General features: G+C 33.7%; 2 protein-coding genes across 2 annotated transcripts; one reads left to right on the top strand and one right to left on the bottom strand.

The window, feature by feature from the left end:
• Positions 1-964: 964 nt before the first annotated feature.
• On the top strand, positions 965-6,287 carry LOC129901281 (E3 ubiquitin-protein ligase MIEL1-like). Its single transcript, XM_055976417.1, has 12 exons — positions 965-1,176; positions 1,542-1,629; positions 1,745-1,801; positions 1,882-1,914; positions 2,005-2,082; positions 2,228-2,271; positions 2,358-2,398; positions 3,756-3,838; positions 3,924-4,015; positions 4,115-4,184; positions 5,545-5,586; positions 5,805-6,287. The coding sequence occupies exons 1-12, from the start codon at positions 1,127-1,129 to the stop codon at positions 5,928-5,930; spliced, it is 804 nt and encodes a 267-aa protein (XP_055832392.1). The 5' UTR covers positions 965-1,126; the 3' UTR covers positions 5,931-6,287.
• Positions 6,288-9,089: 2,802 nt separating this feature from the next.
• Positions 9,090-12,614, bottom strand: LOC129901174 (uncharacterized). The gene is made up of 9 exons (XM_055976298.1): positions 12,400-12,614; positions 11,555-11,667; positions 11,127-11,299; positions 10,399-10,492; positions 10,066-10,174; positions 9,883-9,974; positions 9,683-9,768; positions 9,525-9,589; positions 9,090-9,442 (listed from the first exon to the last, which is right to left on the bottom strand). Exons 1-9 carry the CDS (start codon positions 12,440-12,442, stop codon positions 9,333-9,335), a joined length of 885 nt encoding a protein of 294 aa, XP_055832273.1. The 5' UTR covers positions 12,443-12,614; the 3' UTR covers positions 9,090-9,332.
• Between the last annotated feature and the right edge of the window lie 10,241 nt (positions 12,615-22,855).

The raw sequence follows: 22,855 nt of genomic DNA, 5'->3' as shown, positions 1-22,855 counted from the left end.
CCAATACCAACAAAAATCCCCCATCCAAAAAACAAACTATAAAAATGTGTCACCATCTAAGAAAAATATTTAACAGCATTCAAAGCTCATATAAATTTATGCGTTTTGCTTATATATATATTTTTCATTACTTGATTAAATTACACGTATTCTCACTAATTCATTGTAAACAAGTTAAATCATTTTGTTTTTAAGTTACGTAATAAGCGCATTTTTTTTACCGGCAGAATATCAACCGTCAACCAACTAACTATCTTGATGGCCAATGCCCATAACACCGTTATAACCTTCACTATTCCCCAATGGCCCAATTAACGGTGCTTATCCTCTTTCTCTCCCATGCTCCACCAACCAACTAACTATCTTATTATCGCCATTCATTTTTATTTATCCAATATTTTAAATTTTTACTTCTAATGTATTAAAAAAATCTTATTTTATTCTCAACACTATATACTTATTTATTACTAAATCATTTCCACAAATTTATGACTTTACATTAATTAATACGAATATTGTAATGAAATATTCATATTAGTTATTATTTCTTAAAAAAAATTATAAAATCAAAAATGGATAAATAAAAGTAAATAAATAAGCTATTTCTATCTCTTCACTGATTTTAAAGAACAATTATTACCATAAAATATAAAAATATAATTAATTTGATCTTGAATTTAAAATAATAAATAATTTGAGATAATTATTTATTAAAATCACAATAGATGATTTGAGAGGTGGAAATATTTCTTTATTTCCATATATGTCATAGTATCTATTTACTGCTATTATTGTTGCAATATCTTAATTGGGGGTATTCTCAATAATTAAATGGCTGCATATAAAGGTCCTGACCTGTAGTTCATGTTTAGAAAATTTTAGTGGGAGTGTTACCTCAAATAGATTATGGAGCCGAATTTATTCGAAAATTCAATGTAGATAGGTGGAAAACCAAATAAAATAAAATAAAGGTCCTTTGTCTCTCCATAACGAGATGTCATATTCACTTTGATTGAATTTTGGGTTTTCAGCCCATTCCCCTTCGTCTCCTGTCCTCCTCCCTTGGCTAGTTACCATTTTCTTTGGTACCGGGGGTGGTGGGCGTACTTTCTTTCCTTGCAAAAAAATGGAAGGCTCCTGCAATGAACGCCTTTATTTTGGCAAAATGGGTTATGGGTACATTTATGCATTTTTGATGTATATTATATATATATATATATATATATATATATATATATATATATGTTAACCTTCAGATTTAGGATGTATTGTATGTAAATGTGGCTCTTAACTGTTTGATTAGTGAACTAAATGATGAAATGCCCTTATTTAGCTGGTGGGTAAACTTCGATTTTATGTTTTGTTATGTGGCTGGTGGGTAAACTTCGATTTTATGTTTTGTTATGTGGGGTTATCTGTATAAGCTTCAAGATTGAAACTTTGTTAGTTTCTGATTGGGATTTTAATTGTTCTTTGCCTCTAGATTGTTGCGTAACTTTATCCTGATTAATTAATTGATTTGTGGATATGTGATGTGATAGATGTGAGCACTATAGGAGAAGATGCAGGATTAGGGCACCTTGCTGCAATGAGGTCTTTGATTGTCGACATTGTCACAATGAAGCAACGGTAACTTAATTAGAGAAGGGGTTTCATGATCTTGAAGTTACTCACTATTAACTGCTGTATTATCAATCTGATGACAATTTGTTATGTTTTTTTTTTGCTGTGTTTGTTTCATTAGAGCTTGTTGCGCAATATATTTGATTGGCATGAACTGGTTCGACATGATGTTAAGCAGGTACTGTTTTGGGGATATTCTTCTTCTGTTTTATGGTTTAGAAATTCTTACATGAAAAATGTCTTGTTTTGGTATATCAGGTCATTTGCTCAGTTTGTGATACAGAACAGCCAGTACGTGTCCCTTTATTGAATTTAATGTTTTTTTTCTTTTATGGTGATATATGATTCGAGTGTCTAATCTCTTTCTCTATTTCAATTTAGGTTGCTCGCGTTTGTACAAACTGTGGTGTAAATATGGGAGAATACTTTTGTGAAGTGTGCAAATTCTATGATGATGATGTAATTATCCCATGCTTCTGCTGAATGAGATTCATTCATTGCCCCTAGCCTCATATAAGCTCAATGTCCTTCGTTCTTTAGGATTTAGACACTTTCATCGACTATGTATATCAATGTACTTATTTCTATAATTGCACTGTTACAGATAGACAAAGGGCAATTTCATTGTGATGATTGTGGAATCTGCAGGTTATATACACATTCCATTGGTAGCTTTATCTAGAATACGTTGGTGCTTCTGAAGTCTGCTAATTAGAATAGTTTCTTTTATGCAGAGTTGGTGGTCGTCAGAACTTTTTTCACTGCAAGAAGTGTGGTGCGCATTACAATTTCCTCTTATTATTATTTGAGGCTCCATGGAAACTGCTCTTCTTTTTCTTAAGTTTGTTATATGTTATTTTAATTTTTCTTTATGTGCTAAACTGTGAACGCATTGGTGATTCTGTACTATGGGACTATTGGGTCTCTCATCCTTTAAAATATTCTTTTATTCGTTCCTATTATTGACTTGTCTTCTATGGGACCGAAGAAAGAATTACTAGTGACTAACATCATTTGGGCAGTATATAATTAAATTCTCCTTTGCTTAGATCGTAGTCTTAAAGATATACCAGATATGGATGCTTCAATCCTGTTTCTTGATTACAGAATGTGTTTGTATATTACAAGCATGGAACTTTGTTTTTACTTTATTGTTTACGTACTTGTAAATTATCACAGTCAATACGAAGATTTTATTACACATTCTATACTAGTTGTAAACGCGATTGTATATGCATGGTTTGTCGGTTTTATATACATGCACACTTTGTTGTCTTTTTCTCCCTTTTGAAGTGTGGAATATTGGAGTATTGTCACAACATTTCCTGGAGTTCTCATTGGGAAACTCCATGTAAGTGTGCTTTGAGTGGTTGAAGCTGCCTGCTTTCTCATGCCACTGGTTAATTGGTTGGTTGGCCGATGAAAGCAGAGAAGTTAAAGATTGAGAGAAGTTTAAAGCTTTTCAAGTTTGTTTCTCTTGCTTAAAGCTGTCAAGTGGTTCAGTCTGGTACCAAAGGGTGCTGGGCTTATGGAGAAGGGTTGTGGGTGTGGCAGAGGCTGGCTGGACCAGTTCTGGGCTTCCGGCCCTTAACTAGATTTTTTTTTTTTAACATGCTAACAATTTACACACACTATTAAAAATATATTGTAGTTTGAAGTTATACTTGAATTAAAATTTAAAACTTAAAAAATTGAGATTTTTAAAAAAAATAATTCTAATCTCTTTTATGCTTAACATTTAGAACTAAATTAAAACTAAAAAGTCAAGTCCACTTACCGGCCACTAACCTGGCGCGCTTTCTTAAGGGGTCGTGGGGTGGGCTGGTCTCATTAAAGTTCCCAAAACCCGCTCCCAGCCTGTCCTCCTTACCCAGCACCTAACAGCCCCTACCCCAAACCCGGTCCCCCTTCCTGTTGTCTTGTCCCGGACCGGACTGTCCCTGTTGACAGACATACTCTTGCAAGTTGGGAAATTTTCCAAATAATCTCAAATATTTTACTTTCTTCCTTCTCTTCTTGGTATAGGTTCTCTCAACAGTAGACATTCATATTATGTTGTGGCTTCTGCTATCTCTATCATTTCATTGCCGAAAATGTTGTAGCTTCTTCACCTTATGTTGTTCATTCTGTAGGCTCTTGCTATTCAGTTAGTTTACGTAATAACCACTCGTGTGTGGAGAACTCCATGCGGCATCATTGTCCCATTTGTTATGAGGTATGGTATATTAAGTGTTATGCCTTTGCTGTGGATTCTGCCACTAATTATTTTTATTCATGCTGCGATAATTTTTGAAATGCAGTATCTCTTTGATTCTCTTAAAGACACAACAGTAATGAAATGTGGGCACACAATGCACACTGAGTGCTACCACGAGATGATAAAGCGTGACAAGTAATCACTAACTTTATCTATTTATGCTGTTTGTTTGGTTCTCACTACATAAAAGGGTAAAAATTATGTTATCTGACTATCATTCTATCTGGAACTCAGATCCTGCTGCCCCATATGTTCCAAATCAATCATAGATATGTCGAGAGTTTGGCGAAGAATGGATGAGGAGGTAGGTTCTTCGAACTGGTGCAAATAAAACTCTAGGAGGGTGGTTGAGTCCAATTTCCAGAGGATGCATATTATCATGTAAAAAGTGTCCATGCTTAACAAACTTGTGCACGGTTAATTACCTTTTAAGCATGCTAAAAAAATTGCTGTTATTTCTTAAGGGATCAAACCTATATAGTACGTAGAGCATTAGTTTTGCAGTTTTAACTGTACGAGGTTGATCTGGGTCCAATTTTTTGAGGATGCAGTCTTATTGTAGAAATTCTCTGCATACTTAAAAGCTTAGGGAAGGCTGATTACTCTTCCTACGCATATGTCATAATTTTCTGTTACTTCAAAGGGCTCAAACCTCAGAACAGGTTTAGCATGCTTACAAATGTTTGGAAGCACTTCAAAAACTTTTTGGTTTCTAGTTTCAGTTAACAATGTTGGGCTGGAACATAATGTTGTTATTCTACATTTCTACTTGTATCTCCCAAGATGAATAAACGCGGTGTTTTTCTAGTTAAATTTCTATCCTTCCCTGCATTCCCACACATACGAAAAAAAAGAAGATAGAGAGAAGAAGAAGTTATCCTCAAAAGAACTTATTTCTGAAGTTTTCATTGACTTTATTGGAAAAAGAAGAATAGTATCTTGCATGTGGTATCTGAATTCATAATCAAGAGCCAAAGTCTTGAAAATATTACTATAACAGTGTTTAAGTGTACTTTTAGACCCCCCCATAGTTATATTATATCAGTAGAGGATATTTCATTTCCTGGAAGTACTAATGCAACTTGAAAATAGTGTAGTGCAATTCAGTATTGTGAATGGACTTGGCTCCCAAAAGATCGCTAGGCTCACCTACTTGAGCGTATTGTAAAATGGTTGTGGTTGATGATACTGATAGTTGCTTGACGTGCCATGTCTTTTCCTTTAGTCTCAATCTGCAGTGAACGGCGTTTTTGAACATCTAAGTTGACATCTGGTTTTCTCTTTGCATTGCTGCAAATCTGCAGTCTCCTGAATGTTTGTTATCAATTGTTCTGTTACTTCTGATGTTATTCTGTGCTGGTTATCAATTGTTCTGCTACTCCTGAAATTATATATGTTCTTTCAACATTAGTTGTTCTTGCTGAGTACTCCTTCACGTCAATGGCCTTGTTTACTTTGTAAACTGAGCTTAAACATTTTCATCTCAAGCTAGACATGCTGTTTTCGTTATGTTGCAGTTTCACTATAAAACGAGGATACTGGGAACTGAAAACTTTTAAATTAACTGGACTTTTGCTTAAGTTTTACTTTTAACTTGTTTTCAAGAGTCTTATACACCCAGTTGAACTCATATTCTCCCTCAACTTCAAAATCTTCCTTTTCAGATTGAAGAGACAATCATGCCTGAAGATCTTAGAGACAAGAAGGTACTTATGCTTTTTTTCTTAACCCCATATTTTTGGCGTTGAATTGTTGAGGTTCTGCACTCTGCAGAATTTTTACTGATTCCTATATTTATATTAGAAAAAATTGAAGTTCATGCTGAAGTCTGAACCACATTAGGCTTCAATCTTTGTCATCCTTGGCACCATCTTTGCTTCTTATATCATCTATGCTTAACCCATCTAACTTGATCAATCTGCAGGTTTGGATTCTATGTAATGACTGTAATGATACAACCGAAGTATTCTTCCACATTATCGGGCAGAAATGCCGACACTGTGAATCATATAACACCCGTATGATTGCATCTCCAGTTCTTCCTCAATAACAATCTTCTTACTGGAAAAACTGATTGTTGTGCGTGGGAACCTGGTGTCAGGGGCCAGTAACAAGAGGATGATTTTCACCAAATGTGATTCTTTTCATTCCTTTTTACATGATTTGCCGCCTTTGCAACATAACTCAACTTGCATTTCGGGTATTATTCTTTCTTCAATGATGTGGAGTAGAAAATCCAACTGATCTGATACTGGACTTATATGTACCATATATGCATAACTATTGTATCAAAACTATCTAGTGTGTTAAAATTGCCAAAATGGATGATGGTATTACAATTCATGCAACCATTTCCTGTTGTAACATGCATATGATTTATAATCACTGTAAATATTTATTTGTATAATTGTACACATGCTTCCGGCCCTTAATAATCATGCGTTGTCTTATAGCTGATGTTTGCTGTCAAGATGATAAAAATCAGATTGTGTTGAGTTTACACACCCTTAAAGGCTTCCCGCATAGGCGATTACACCAAATTATATATAATTACCATGGTTAAGTGATTAGAGCCTGTTTGGCTTAGTTTATCTAAAAGCCCATGTATTTAAATAATATTAGTATATATTATTAATTACGAATTTTAATACATATTTCAACTTTATTTAAAATGACACTATTTTTCTTACCCAAAATAGCAAAAAAAATAAAAGTACCAAAATGTTTTTACCTTCTCTCTCTTCGTTTTTTCTCTTTTTTTCTCTTTCTCTTTGTTCCTCTTTCTCTCTACTCTCTCTTCCGATTTTTTCCTTTATTTTTTCTTTTTCTCTTTCTTCCTCTTTCTCTTTTCTCTCTCTCCTTCTTCTCTTCTTTTTTTGTCCATTTTTCCTCCTTTTTTTCTATCCATTTTTTTCTCTTTTTCTTTCCCCCTCTTTTAAAAAATAATTATTAATTATTCTAATTTAAAATTTAATTTTGAATTAGATATTATAGAAATAATATTTTTACTACCTTTTAAATTAAATAATTTTATTATATAAATACATATATATTGCATTTCTAACACAATAAAAGAAATAAATATAAACGATAAGTGTAATACATTTTGAATTCAATATATTATACATATTATAGACATGTTTTAATATACGTCGTGAATATATAACTAAAAATTTTAATATAAATGTATTATAAGTATTATGTATGAATTTCAAACATTCTAGTATTATTCAAATTAATTTACACTGTTAAAATGTATTATATTTGTTGAAATAACAACAATTGAATTCATAAAAAAATATAATATTGAATTCTAATTGTAATACATTTCAATGCACGCTATGAATATATAACTAAAATACTTTAAACACAATGACATATTTCGTTAATAAGAGAAAAAATAAAAAATAATTATAATATATTTTGAATACAATAATATGCATGTTTCAATGCATGTGCTGAATATATAACTAAAATATTTTTAATATAATAATATATTCCGTTAATAAGAGAAAAAAATAAAATATAATTATTATAAATTTTGAATTCAATATATTATATGCACGTTTCAATGCATGTAGTGAATATATAACTAAAATATTTATAATACAATAATATATTTTAGCACTATTAATAAGAGAAAAAAATAATAATTATAATACATTTTGAAATCAATTTATGATACATATTATAGGCATCTTTTAATAAATGTGGTAAATATATAATTAAAATATTTTTAATACAATTATATTATAAGTATCATATGTGTTTCAAATATTTCGATACTATTTAAATTAGTTTTAAATTAGGATAATTAATTATTATTTTTAAAAAAAGGGAGAAAGAGAAAGATAAAGAGAAAAAATAAGAAGAAGCACGCAGGAAGGGGGAAGAGAGAGAGAGAGAGAGAGAAAGAGAAGGGGGGGGGTAATGGAGTGATTTTAGTTATTAATTAAGATAAATATGTTATAGATGTAATGAAAAAGTACTCTAAAAAGATAATTATTAATCTAAAAGAGTTCATTTATGTAAAAATTCTTATCTAAAACAGCTTAGCTTATAAGCCAAAAAAAATAAGTTTAGCTACCCCAACTTATAAGCTACTTTAGATAAGTTAAGTCAAACAGATCTAATTATTTTTTTGAGCTTATTTTAAGCATAAGATGGCTTTAAGTTGGTCCGTCAAACATTCAAAAAAACTGAAAACAGCTTACTTATAAGCCAATCCAAACAGGCTTTAAATGTGGTGAGAATGTGTGTTGATTAACCATCCCCCCCAAACCTCCCCCCCAAAAAATAATCCTTTATGGCTTCTATTTTTGAAAAAGTAGTGATATCATGCTAACATTGGTGAATGCCATTTTACATGTTGCATCAAAAGGTTTCAAATGAAATTTTTATGTTATTTGCAAATGGTTGTAAGCGTTATGACTAATGGTATTTATTCCAGTTCGTTTGTTCACCAACAAGACCACTATTTTTATGTGATTAATGAAATAGGGGAAGAAAAGCGCATTAGTAATTCATTCCCTGTAATTTACCTGCAATTAACAAGTAGAGAGCAAATATGAGTAACAATGGATCCACCTATCCCTACGAGTTATTAAGAAGTCTCGGATTTGAATCACCAAAATGAAAAATAATAATCCTGGTAGGAGTGCTTTCTCCTTTAATGAGTCTTACGCGAGCACAAATCCTAATTAGTCAAAGATTCCAAAAAGTGGTATTGAATAACAAGCGAAAAATAAAAAGAGAACAGTGAGATCCACCTTTCATGAGCCCAAATGCTGTGTGGTATACAACCAGAAATGTCCTTGAAAAACAATATAGTAGATCAATTTGCTTCAGTTTGAAGAATCCAAGAATATAAGGAATACAATTAGGAAAGTTCCTCAAGGAACCTTAGGCACAACACATAACATTTGGTTACACCCATTTCATTCATTATAAAATTAGTATTATTTCTTTCAAAAAAGATGGCATTTATATTTCTGGTTTTGTTCGGTTTCAGTTCATTTTTTTTTATTTAATACCAAATGAAATCAAATACTATCGTTTTTTCTTAAAATTTACATCAAATCAAAGTACACATTGATTGAGTAGTTAGGTAAAACCCTAGTTGCACCAGCTCCTGAATCAGATTACTTTGAATCCTTCTGATTTTCCAACTAGCAGACCAAATCTCTCAATACCAACATTAATCACAAGGTTTAAAAAAGAAAGATTTTATTAATGATTGACAAGGACACCGTTCTCCTCTCCAAGCGAATAAATTGCAGTAGAGGCTGTACACAGATGCCAATTCCGTACTTGTCACAGATTGTAGCTAAATAAACAAAAAGAGATCCTGTAGTTTTTGTGTGAATATGAAAGTAGGGTAACACATGCTGCATGTGAAAATGGACGTCCAAATGACTCCAATTATTCGAAGAAGTGATAGATGTAGCAGCAATTACTCTGAAACTCCAAGGAACTGAGCAAAGCTCGGATATTTGGGCTCCCATCCTAGTTCAGCACGAGTCTTTGAGTTGTTTAACTTCTTCCCTAAAGGATCACTAGTTCCTGAAAGAAATTATACATAACCATTTGACGCATGACACTTGAGCAATTATCAGTAATAAAGACCAAGGATAGAATCAGTTACCTGTGAAACCCTCAAAATTCTTATCAAACTTTCCACATTTATCGACTAAGTCCATCACTTCCTGCCTGCAGTGAGCACAAGGTAATACAACATAGGTCAGAAATTCAGAATATCTTAATTACTTGACCCAAACATGGAGAGCATTTAAATGGAATGACCTGGATACAGGGTGGCTGTCACAGCCCAAAAAGATCCGACCACGAAGTCTCTTCTTCAAGATGGTAACTGACATTGAAGCTGCATCCTGTTGGAAAAGACAGGTCAAAACATCAATATTGGCGTAATTAACAAGCATGAAAGCACAAAAAAAGTGCAACCTCCAGACTGAACATGATGTAAAACATAAATGCATAGTCACCTCATAATGAATAAGATTGAGGATGTGGTCGGGGCGAATATCACAGCTCCCTTTATGTAACCAGTATATATGTGCACCTCTATCTGCTTTGTGTTAATGGTTAAGGTAGGCACATAGACAGTAAAGATCTAAAAGCTCCACAGAAAGGAATATGCCGCCTGAAGTGCATAACGAAGGATATATAAAGGCCAGCCAATCTAACTACACAACCATCAAAGTCCAGCACTACTTTCTCTGCCTTGAGAAGTACATCGGTTCTGGGACTCTTCCCAATTGGAACTACGGGGCCATCCTATACATTGACATAGAAAAGATGTTTAGCTAAAAAAAGGAATACTGCTGGAATAACACATGACTCATTGTTTCAAGTTATAAACTTCACAAATTAAAATGCGTTAGTTCCTCTAAAAAGGCAACTTAAAACATTGTATCTTAATGTTTAATACATAAAATCCCACCTTGAGTGAATCAATCAGAACAAGAAACTGTTAGAATAATGTTTATAAGATTTAACACCTCATTTATTGCTCCATTGTCAAAGCAGTCATATGGTGCAGAGCTCGAAGTAAATAGGAAGGAACCTTCACCGTTCCAATTTAAGGCAGCCTCCCTGGCCAATTCACATGCAAAAGAGAATTTAATTATATGCACCATTCAGTTTTTATGTTAAACCAAATTCAGTTTTGATCAGCGTCACCTAAGCAAGGCAGAATGCTGCCAAGTAACAACAACATGTGGAATATATTTGATTAGTTCTCAGTCCCATACTGTCAATGAATAAAAGACTTTATACCATTATCAAGAAAAATAATATTAATGATTAATTCCCTGTTAGAAATCACTTCCCTACTAAGCAGAAACAAACAGAAAAGCTAATCAGATTAACTCGTACTGATGAAGAAATCTATTAGAAAAGAGATACTTATTATTCCATAAATAAAAGCGGCATTATCCCTGAACCTTATGACATGCAACACAACATAATAACAACTAAGCCTAATCCCAACTAGTTGGAATAGTTCACCAAATAAAATTTCCCTTTAATAAAAAGGCAGAAACTCAAACATGATTTTGCTCATTAGTGAACCACGAATTACTACGTTTTCTGCTCTCCATCATGAAAAATCTAAAGAAACTATCCACCTTGTTACTATTTTATCAGCATGAATGATCCATAGAAAAGTTGAAACTTGATATCAATTAATGCCATTATAGATAGGGATTTGACAAATTATTAACCTCACCTAATGTCACCAGCATAGTCTTCAGTCTGAGATGGAGGAGCACAGAATATAACATAAGGGAACTTGTAGGTCAGCTTGGTTTGTTTGGAAGATGGTTTAATTCCCATTTTAATCAGTTCATCATGATGATTGGTGGTCACTGTCTGCCCATATATCTGACAGCCTGGGTGTTCCTGTCACATTAAAGGATCCACAACTCTTAGCATCTAATTCACAAAGTACACTTCATGAGCAGCACAGAAATCCACCAGTTTGTTACAGTTACAACGCCAGAGTTACATACAATCTAATTTCAGAAAAATAAACAATACATGCTTCCAACTCCGACCCAACTTAACAAACAAGAAGCAGTTGGCTATGATCATACTATTTTTGAACTGGTGTACAGACACAGAAAACTTATGTTCCTTCTTTTAAAAGAACAATACCTCTCTCCATTTTTCAGCCACTAAACGACCAAGAACACCAGGCCCAACAATCAGCAGGTCATTCGCTCCAATGTTACCCCTAGACGAAGCGTCCAATTCTTCACTCGGAGCATCTTCAATAACCAATAAATCAGACAACAGGAATCAAACTAGAGAAGACAATTTCAGAAAGAGATGCATATATCTTAGGAGTAAAGCATGAAACATTCTTCCTAAACATAAATTCATCAGCACTTGAATAACTCTTTTCAATTGGATACTTAAGATTGCCAACAACTTATTTTGCCCCGAAAAAAAGGAAGCTCAGTGCACAAAACATCCGTGTTCATGCAGGTTCGGGGAAGGGCCACAGCCCAAGGACAGCGTACCCTAATGCAAGCATTAATGGCTGCTTCAATGACTTGAACTCATGACCTGGAGGTCACACACACAGAAACAAATTTATTTTGCCACAATCACACAAATTCCTGTCAACAAAACTAAGTCCATAGACATCAAATTCCATAAGACTTGATCTAATTAACGAGGATCACAGCCTGTAAATATCTGGTTGACGCATAATACGGCGGTGATGATCGCTGGAGGCAATGTTTTTAAATACTTTTCAGGCACTCGCAATTTGGGCAATCGAATATCCTTAGAAATTTGGTAATCTAATGGTATCAAATACGTCGACAACATCACTCGTAGTTATGCAAATGAAGTCAATCGCATAAAGAAAAGTAGAAGCAACAGCTACATAGTTGTTTTCAGCAACAGTTGATCAACTAATTAGTAGTCTCAAATCCAATGTATCCGTGCATATTAATTTCATCTAGTGTGTATATATGTTTGAAGGACAGTACCAATGGCAGAGGAAGCGTTGACTTGGAGAGAATTGGTGGACATTGTTGCTGATTTATGCTTCAGAAGAGAGGTTGAACTTGGAAGGGGGAGAGGATATTGCTTATCACACTGGGAAATCAACTTCTTTTACTGGGCTTCGCCTCTTTCACTTGGGCCTGGATACTCCCATTTGGAATGTTACACAAAAGTCTTCCAAATTTGGAAAAACTACGTAACTAAGCAAACATCTCTAATATAATTACTAAATTTATGTTATAAAGTAAATTAACTTAGCAAAATAAGATGAGAATAAGAGAAAGAGAGAGGACCATAAGAATTGAGAAAGTCGTGTCTGCGTGTTTCTATGTTTTTTATTTCATTGCAAAATGGCCAATTTATAGCCATGAGGTAAGAGAACAAATGAACAATTTGCAGTGGGCCCCACGTAAAGAAAAAAACAATTCAAGTGGATAACCACTTGCACCACTTGTTCTTTAACACTCTCCCTTGAATGTCCACGTGAAACGTACCTTATTAAAAATTTTATAATAAATAATACACATAGTTATCGTGAACACTCATAGATATTGTGCCTCGTTAAAACCTTACTAAGAAAAATCCAGTGAAGTAAAAAAGAATACACACATCTGGTAATACGTTTTGATTGCTGCCTCATTAAAAACTTTACCAGAAAAACCCAGTGGGACAAAACCTTAATTAAGGGAAAAAGAGTGCAGCGCATATTTTCTGTGACTTAGTTATCCGTTGCAAATCAGTAAATGTATCTAGCTTGAGACACTCTTGGTTATACCAAGATATTCAATATTCATTTCATTTAATATTTCAACATGATATCCATTTCTGCGGATATCTTTAAAACTGAACAAGTTTCTTGGGTGATTTAGAAGAGAATAGTGCATCTTCTATAACAATTTCTGTCCCCTTAGGCAGAAATATAGTAGCTTTTTTGGAGCCTTCATTCATTTTTGAATTACCAGAAATTGTAATAACATTTGGTTTTCTTCTAAGAAAGTTGAAAAAATATTTCTCGTATTTAAAAATGGCATGAGTTGTTCCACTATCAATTACACAAATATCCTCGTGATTGATCATTGATCCAAATAAAATTTAAGGCATATCCATATTTTTCTTCAAAAAGAAATAAGGTAAATATTATAATTAATACATGACTCATTATACAACTTTTATTTATTTACATGGATTAGAAAAATACAAACATATTATTTAGTATAGACAAATAAAAAGAGAAATTATTTAAATATTATTAGGCTTAGCAATATTCATATTTTCTTCTGAAAAATTAAAGAAATCAGTTATATCTAGATGCATAGGCTCAATATTATCTTCAAAGATAAAATTTATCTTTGGATTATTTTTTACGCTTTTCAAGGATGCCTGATATAGTTGAACCAGACGTTTTGATGACCGACAAATCCGTGACTAGTGCATCATACCTCCACATCTATGACATATGCTTTCTGAATTTTTCTTTGGTAAAGCTTCTGGCTTTTCACTCTTCTTTTTATACTGCTGATCATTTTTTGGTACCAGCCGAATATCATGATTATAATTTCTTCTTCGACCACGACCACGACTGGGGCCATGACCTCTTTCTCGTTGGTTATAGTTTGCCTGATTCACTTTAGGAAATGACAAAGAACCAACAGGCCGACTACCATGATTTTTTCATTAACAGTTCATTGTGGCGTTCAACAATAAGAAGGTGAGAAAATAATTCAAATTTTTTTTCAAAATCCTTTTTGCGATATTGCTGCTGCAGAAGCATATTCGCAAGTGAAAATGTGGAGTATATTTTTTCTAATTTATCTTGCTCAGTGATTTCTTCTTCGCATAAATTTAACTGTGATATAATTCTAAACAAGGCAGAATTATATTCAGTTATATTTTTAAAATTCATTAATATCAGATTTTTTCAATTATGACGTGCTTGTGGAAGGATGACCAACTTCAGGTCGTTATATCTTTCTTTTAGATTTTTCCACAATTTAAGGGGGTCTTTTAATGTGAGGTACTGTAATTTTAGCTCCTCGTCAAGATGGTGAAGGAGAAATATCATGGCTTTGGCACAGTCTTGACTAGATGTCGTATTGTCATCTTTGATGGTGTCTGCCAGACCCATCGATTCTAGGTGTATTTCAGCATCTAGTGCCCATGATGAGTAATCTTTTCCAGAAATATCAAGAGCAACAAATTCAAGTTTAGAGATATTCGACATTTTAAGAAAATAAAATTCTTACCATTTTGTTACCTTGTTAAAATTGCTCAAAGTCATGAAAGATCGTGTTGATAACGTGTTATACAGTAAATTAACTTAGCAAAATAAGGTTAGAATAAGAGAAAGAGAGAGGAGCAGAAGAATTGAGAAAGTCGTGTGTGTGTTTCTATATTTTTCATTTCATTGCAAAATGATCAATTTATAGCCATAAGATAAGAGAACAAATGGGCAACTTGCAGTGGGCCCCACGTAATAAATAAATAAATTCAAGTGGACAACCACTTGCACCATTTGTTCTTTAACAATTTCATATTATTTTAAAATAATTATAAATTCACACGCTACCCCTACTTTTTTGGCGAGAATTAAATAGATACACTCTCTTAGGGTGTTCACGGGTTAGTTTGGATCGGTTATTAGTCAAAATCAATATCAAATCAAACCAATTATAATCTTCCTTCATTGGTTTGATTGTCATCGATTTTGGTTTGATTTGGTTCGGTTATTTGGTTACTAACCATACACAAAAATAAAAGCAATGCTACATCCTAAATGGGGAAAAGTGATAACAATCCATTCAAAATGAAAAATAGTTAGAACTATTGATATTGTAGATTTTCATTCACTAAATTTACTGTGAATAAAGCTTCAAAATTCACCATTTTGGCCTAGAAGAAAGTCCCACCAAAAATTGTCAACATTCATATACATGAAATCAATAAGATAAATGTTCTTGTCTTGAGCATTTTTTCTTTCATAAATAGATTAAAAATAAAATTTGATGAAAACGTATAAAAGATTTTTAAAATTGTTTGTAAAAATAATATATTATGTATGTATAATTATAAAATATATGTATATAATTTTTGGTTCGGTTCGATAATTTTTTTGGTTTTTTTCGAACAAACCCAAACCCAAAACAAACAGTATCGATTTTTTATAAACTAAAATCAAACCAAATCAAATTCAAATAAAATCGATTTGATTTGATTTTTCGATTTGAATTGATTTTTATCCAAATCGTGAACACCCCTACACTTCCTCGCTTGCCTATTGCCCTTTCTACCCACTCTCTCTTTCCAAATTTCCCCCTCATCCCCTCTTTTTCTCTTGCCATCTTTTTTCAGAAACCTTTATCTAGCCTTAGTTTTATGTTGTGTTTCTTTCTCAAAGAAAAGAAGAGAAAAAAAGTAAAAATTTGAGGAAGGATGCAAGTCTATGAAGGCAATGCAGGTGGTATAGACAATAATGCCTCTCCTCTTTGCAGTGATTATAAGTCTTTTTTTTTTAATTGGATGAATTGATTTTTTTTATTATTGGATTTGAACTTATAAATGGCTATGTAATTGATATAAGATATTATTAAAGGGCCACTAGTTAAGGCATAAATATATCATATATACGTATCTAGATAATTATATCATCCTTTTTTTCCAAAGTATGTATCTATCCATAGATACACTGCATACATCACAAATTTGCAATCAGATACATATATTTTTGATATCAAATAAATATATTTATGCACAAACATACTAGATACATCATAGATATATTGAATACATTAGTGCCCTCTTAGAATCAATATGTAACTATGCACAAATACATTGGATACATGAAACAGATATTGGATACACTAAATATTTGATACTGGACACACTAGTTGAAGTTGATATGCAAAAATAAACTGAATATATTAGTGTACATTTAATAATATATACACATATACATGAAATTGTGGAACATATATATAGAGAATTAGAGAGACGATAGAAAGAGAGAGGAGAGACGCGAGATACGTATGATACAATGTATCTACAGGCATACTCTTATATGATATGGAGTTATTATAGCTATCGCACCTAGTATACTAGTGTGCTTTATGAAAGATGCTCTAAAAAGGTTAATGGGGTACCCTATTTGGTCGCCCTCATTTAACTTTAACTTGTATTATTACCCATTTTGGTGAACTTTAGATAAAATTATATTTTCGTTCACTTATTTTTGTTTTTCGCTTCAAAAGCTTTGCTCCATATTGATTAACATAGATTTTATGCCTATTATATTGTTCAATTCCTATAAATTTTTATTAATTTTGGGGTTAATTTTAGATTAGAAAAAAAGAAGATTAAGACACCATGAGTGAAATAAAATGAAAGTACACCAAATCAATGTAGGTGCCATGAGTGAAACACCATGTATCATGAGTGGAACTCTAACTTCAAACAAAAATATTTGAAATTTAACATTTCTAAGGCTACAACTTCAGACACAAATATTTGAAGTTTGATCCTACCAAAGTACCTTCAGTTATATATGTCTAAAGTTAGTTTTATCTAGGTCATAACTTCAGTAAAAAGTTTAAAATTGACCTTGACAACCGATTATATATCTGAAGCCTTATCATGACTATATTTCAAACCAAAAATGTGTTAAGATAGAAGCGAATTCTCAACTTCAATTGCGTATGTCTGAAATTATTTTCAAACACGAATAAACTTACAATTTTTTTAAAACTTTAAATATAAATTAAATAATGCCCTCTTAAAGTAATATTTATTCACTTCGACCTCTCATCATGTTCCCACCTCATTGGATTTTGACAGAAAATAGGAGATTTTGAATATCAAAAGGTGATTTTGAACTTTTGTCCCTACTTAAGAGAATTATTTTCAAAAATGACTTTGACTTACAAAATTTGTTGAACAAAACTTTTTTTTTAATCAAAGATCACATGGGTCTGAATTTATTAGAATGGAAAAAAATGTGTAAGACATGTGGGTTGACAAAGTGCACAGCCCACCAACAAAAATACATTCCAACAAAAGAAAATATCTACACAAAAACTAAAAAAAGAAATAAGAAAAACATATATTTTTCTTATGGTGTTGAACAAAACTTGTGTTTTCCACCAAGCATAAATTTTAGTTATAGTGTGCACATAAGTTAGTTTTACTTATGAACCATGTGTAGATAATAAAATTTGTGTCGAAAAATAATAATCAGGAACGAAAAATATCGCAACAATCGTAGTATTTGATTTTTGAATATGAGTGTTACAATCTCTATGTATCATCTGATTCGTCTTTTCGGATATAAATTCAAGGGCTTTTGAGCTTGATTTTAAATTTGGTTGAACTTGATGGATTTGATCTTAACTTGTTACTTCAATTCAAGGGCTTTTAGGCTAGATCTTGAATCTTGTGGTCTTGATCTTGATTTGTTGATTGAATGATCTTGAACTTCACTTGTTCTTGAACTTGATGATCTTGATCTTCACTTGTTCTTGAACTTGATCTTCACTTGTACTTGAATTCAAGGGCTTTTGGGCTTGTTCTTGAATCTGGTAGTCTTGATCTTGAGTTGTTCTTGAACTTGATGAACTTGATCTTGAATTCTTGAACTTGTAGAGAAATCTGTGGCATTTGATCCACGAGCACTCTTTGGCTTCTTGTTAGAATTCTGATATTTTTTTCTCAATTATGAGGATCTCTATTTATAGTTGTGGAATAGAGGAATTGTGATGAAAACAGATTTTTTTTCGGCCAATCAGATTTAAGTGACATGGCATAATGGGCTTTAGCGAATGGATTTGTCATTTTGACACATAGCATGCTCCTATTGGCTTATTTTTTTGACTTGACATGACACGTCACGTCACTTGACACATGACACCAAAAATGGGTCTCTAGGATGATATGAATTTGGGCTTAGCAAAGTGGGCTCATCATTTGTAGCTCAAATCAATGGACTAGCCCAATAAAATTAGACTTTAATTTATATTAATCCATAATATTTTTTTGGACTAATATATGTTGAATTTAATATAATTCAAATCATTTATAAATTTATATTTAATAAATTTTAAATGATTACAAATGCCCTTTGCTTCAAGTCTTGTCGAGATATTTTATCTTTTAAAGAATATGCTTGAAGTATTAATAATTTTTTCAAGTCAATTAATCGAGAACTGAAAGGAATAGTAATTTGCCAAGTAATTATGTGTTCAATGCAGTGGCTATTTTCATTTAGATTCCTATGCCACTTTAAAATTAATAAATCATGAATTCCCATTAAAATCATGTGGGAACCTTTAATTTCCAACTACTACTTGGGTTCTTATCACTTTTGCTTGAGTGCTAATAAAATTAGAAGAGTGCACTACGCACAGCATAACTGATCATACAAATAATACTTTTCCAATTCTACTAGAAGTCAAATTATTAAGACCAATTTATGTTGGATACTATTTGTGGATGTGGCTCTATAAATAGATGCAAGCCCATCATCAACATCTGTAATTCAAAGCTCCTTGTGTTTGTAGACAAGCAGGCAGGTACGTGCTTTCTCTTTCTTTGTTTTTTTTTCTTTATTTTGTGTTGTTTTTTTCTTTGTACGTCTCTCCCTTTTTTTAATAGGCCCATGGAATTAATATTCGTATTTTGTTGAGGCTATATAATGGAGAGTTTTATCATAACATAAAAATTTGGTGTTGAGGTGTGAAGAGATGGATACGCACCCCTACTTTGGGGAAGGTAATTTTATGGTATTCTTATGGTGAAAAGGAATGAATACGCATTCCCGCCCTAAAAAGGTAATTTAAAGGTATTCTTACGGTGCAAAGAAATGGATACGCATTTCCGCCCTAGAAAAGGTAATTTTATGGTATTCTGAAGGCGCAAAGGGATGGATACACATTCCCGCCTTAAGAAAGGTAATTTTATGATATTCTGAAGGCGCAAAGGGATAGATACGCATCCCTGCCCTAAGAAAGGTAATTTTATAGTATTCTGAAGGCGCAAAGGGATGGATACACATCCCCGCCCTAGCAAAGGTAATTTTATGGTATCTTGAAAGTGCAAAGGAATGGATACACACCCCGCCTTAAGAATAACAAAGGGCTCACTTGGCACTATTTGTTTTTATACCTAAGTTTTGTCACTAATGGTCTCTTTTATTCCTTGCAGTTTGAAGAGATAGCGATTTTCAGACAATACGTCTCTTCCTCCACCAAACTTAGTCATCTTATAGTTGAAACTGAGGAAGGGGTGGATCAAACTAGGTTCTTGACTCACACTCCACTAGTCGGTCGATATGCGAGTTCGTGACCTTTCTTGAAAAACCCATTTTGTATGGCGAGTTGGACTTCAGTGCAAACCCATAGTTCTAATAATTTGCTCAGGTTGTGGTCCCTTCAAGCACCAGATCATTATCATGCTAATATTGCAACTTCTCTTCCAAGTTTAGGTCGTCGCATAATCCAAAGTGAGATACGCTGGAGAGATACAATGATAATTGAGGGAGAGTATCGTTATATTCCAGGGTACTGGGAGTGGACCAAAGATATACTTGGTAAAAGCCAAGAAGTCTTGGGTATGGCACAAATTTATGATGCCGTTTATACATCTCTTTTCACTTATGATCATAATTCAGATATTTTACAACCATTCTGTGAAGCTTGGTGTCCCAAAACACTTCTTACCTATGTTGGGAAATTATATATTTCTCTATGGGATTTACATACTTTCGGAGGCTTGCCAATTTGGGGTTCTCTTTATGAAGAAATGGTGACTGAGGCTAGAGAACTTACAGGATTAGATGAAAAGAAGGTAAAATACATTCCTCGGACTTGTGAATATCTATTTATGGCCTTTCATCATCTTCGAGGTGCTAACCAAGAAGTATCTTTTAGTAAGTGGATAGAATTCTAGTGCAAAAAAACTTTAAGGTATGGACCTGCTCCGCTGAGGCAGGAGAAGAAGTATGCTCACCTTGAATTGACACATAATCCTAGTGGGATTTCAGCAGATACAACAAGATGGTCACGTGCCGAAGAAGAAGTATTTGCTAAGCTTCAGGTGAAATCTGACAAAAGAGATGACACATATCTGGCAGCTTGCTTATCTTGTTGGTTGTGCGCTTTTGTTCTCCCCAATAGGGAAGGTGACTTCATTCATCTGGGGACTTTCAAGATGGCGAGTGGGAGGAAGATCATCCTTACTATTTCGATATTAGCTAGTATCTATAATGGTTTGAGCAAGATCTCGATTTCATCAAAACTTAATCAAATTAAAGTCTGCTTCCCCATCCACTATGTTTATGGTTGGCTTGCTCATTATTTCAAGACTCATTACACATTTTCTAATGGGTGCTTTGTTCCCACTATGGTAGTATATTTTGGAGAGGGTGGCGCTGTAACACCCCCCTAAAATTTTTTCCTAAGATTCGGACCTTTCTTGTATTTGTGTAGGATCGAACTCTATAATTGTAGAGTATATGCATGAGTTAAGATGAGTCCCTGAGAAATTGAAGAGTGTTAGAGGTGATGTGGGGTCACAAAGGACCCCTAGGACCAAGCTAAGTCCAAAAGATTCATCGTGGCTAAGTTTTAGGATGAGTTCGTATAAGGGGTCGACTTCTAATGACCCTATATTTTGAAAGACGACAATCTGGGTGGCCCACAACCTAATAAATTAAAGGCCGTCGAGTTTTTTTTCCAACGCCACCAAGAATGTAATTTTTGGAGTTCGAAGTCAAAAGATATGACGATCCTAAGACAGACGGGTACTACAGGAATTTCAGGCCTGGGACAACTGCTGGAAACCTGGGCTTGGCGCTACAGTGGCGCGATGCGCCACTATCTCGCCAGGAATAAGCCTCAGTAATTTGTTCCCTGGCGCGGCACGCCACTATGAGATGTGCAGGGTTTTTAAGCCTATTTTTCCAGAACCCAGAAAATATAGGCTTGGTGCTGTAAGGGCGCGACGCGCTACTATCGCGCCAAGAATGTGCCTCAGTAGTTTGGTCCCTGGCGCGGTGCGCCACTAACAGATGTGCAAGTTTTAGGCCTAATCGACCTGGCGCTACAATGGCGCGACGCGCCAGGAGCGTTTTAGCCTATTTTTCAGAATTTTGGAGAAAAGTCAATTTGGGAATTGTCCCAAATTATATATGTATTAGCCTTGAACGTTTTTGGGACCATTTTCAATCCCACTCTCTCTCTCTCTAAAAGCCCTAGAAATCCCCTTTTTCTTCTTCTTCTCCAACAAGGATTTGTTCCAAGAGCTTCAAGACTTCAAGTTGCCATTGAAGACCCAACTACAAGGTTTCTTCAAGAATCTATTCTAAGGTATGTAAGGCTATCCAAAACATGGGTTGAGTCCACCCATGTGCCCTACATCGTCTTTGATTTATTGTCCATAAGAATGAAGCTTATTGATAGAGGTAGGTCCAAATAGGTCCTTTTCATCTATTATCCTAATTTCCATTATGATGATGTTGTGGGGTCAAGAAAGTGATGTACTTCATGTTGTTATGAGTTGATTGAGATGAGGTGTCGATTATATATTGTTAATTTCCTAACTATGTTGATTTTGATAAAGAAATGTTAATTTTCTTAAATATGTTGTTTATCTTGAATTGTTGATTTAAAACCTTGGAGTTGTGTTGAGTCCCAAAAGATTTGTTAAATGAATAGAGGAACGATTGTATAGGTTTACATGTTGTTATAAATGCATATTTAATCTACTTTTGAAATATATGATTGAGATTGATCGGATAGTATGATTGGGAGAGATTTGATTATGATAGAGTTGATGAGTTGACAAGGTTGTAAATGAAACTTGTCGATATGATTTGATTGAGTTGATTGGATGGATTTTTATGAGCATTGAGTCTTGGGAGGAGTATCGAGAACCAAATTGGGTAAGAGTATAGTCCATACTCGAACCCAATAACTACGTCGCCAAAGTAGGAGGGGATTGAACTGTTAAAGGCGGATGCTTCTCCAAATCTATTATCCTGACATTATAGGACTTGGTTGTTTTGGATCCATGATTGGTTGATTCGTTCATGTCCTCGCAAAGTATGAACGGATGCGGCAACAACGTCGATTTATTGTACTTTCACTGGCTCATAAGTGATGGTTGTTGGGTAAGAGAAACTCCCACATAGGTCTTAATAGTACTCTGAGTCGAATTGAGTTGAATTGTGTGTGAATTGGTTCCATCTAAACTATATTCTTGCTTAGACTTAGGATGCTTGATTGAGTTGTACTTCCTTCTGATATTGTCTCATTCGTCCATCTTACATACTCATACATTCCATGTACTGATGCCATTTGGCCTGCATCATTTCATGATGCAGAGACAGGTACTAGAAATCATCAACCGGCGCACCGTTGAAGATCCACATACTCTCAGCTAGTTGGTGAGTCCTCC

The sequence above is a fragment of the Solanum dulcamara genome, chromosome 8 (assembly GCF_947179165.1).
Source record: "Solanum dulcamara chromosome 8, daSolDulc1.2, whole genome shotgun sequence".
NCBI lineage: Eukaryota > Viridiplantae > Streptophyta > Magnoliopsida > Solanales > Solanaceae > Solanum > Solanum dulcamara.
The sequence above is the reverse complement of the archived record's forward strand: the minus strand, read 5'-3'. Positions and strand labels throughout refer to the sequence as shown.

What these genes read in the sequence shown, in the direction of transcription:
- LOC129901174 (XM_055976298.1), bottom strand. Translation starts at nt 12,442, where the DNA reads ATGTCCACCAATTCTCTCCAAGTCAACGCTTCCTCTGCCATTG. An exon ending in GACAGCCACCCTGTATCCAG is followed by an intron (nt 9,590 to 9,682) that starts GTCATTCCATTT and finishes TGCTCACTGCAG; the next exon opens with GCAGGAAGTGATGGACTTAG. An exon ending in GAATTTTGAGGGTTTCACAG is followed by an intron (nt 9,443 to 9,524) that starts GTAACTGATTCT and finishes AATTTCTTTCAG; the next exon opens with GAACTAGTGATCCTTTAGGG.
- LOC129901281 (XM_055976417.1), top strand. Translation starts at nt 1,127, where the DNA reads ATGGAAGGCTCCTGCAATGAACGCCTTTATTTTGGCAAAATGGGTTAT. An exon ending in TTTTCACTGCAAGAAGTGTG is followed by an intron (nt 2,399 to 3,755) that starts GTGCGCATTACA and finishes TTCATTCTGTAG; the next exon opens with GCTCTTGCTATTCAGTTAGT. An exon ending in GAGATGATAAAGCGTGACAA is followed by an intron (nt 4,016 to 4,114) that starts GTAATCACTAAC and finishes TCTGGAACTCAG; the next exon opens with ATCCTGCTGCCCCATATGTT.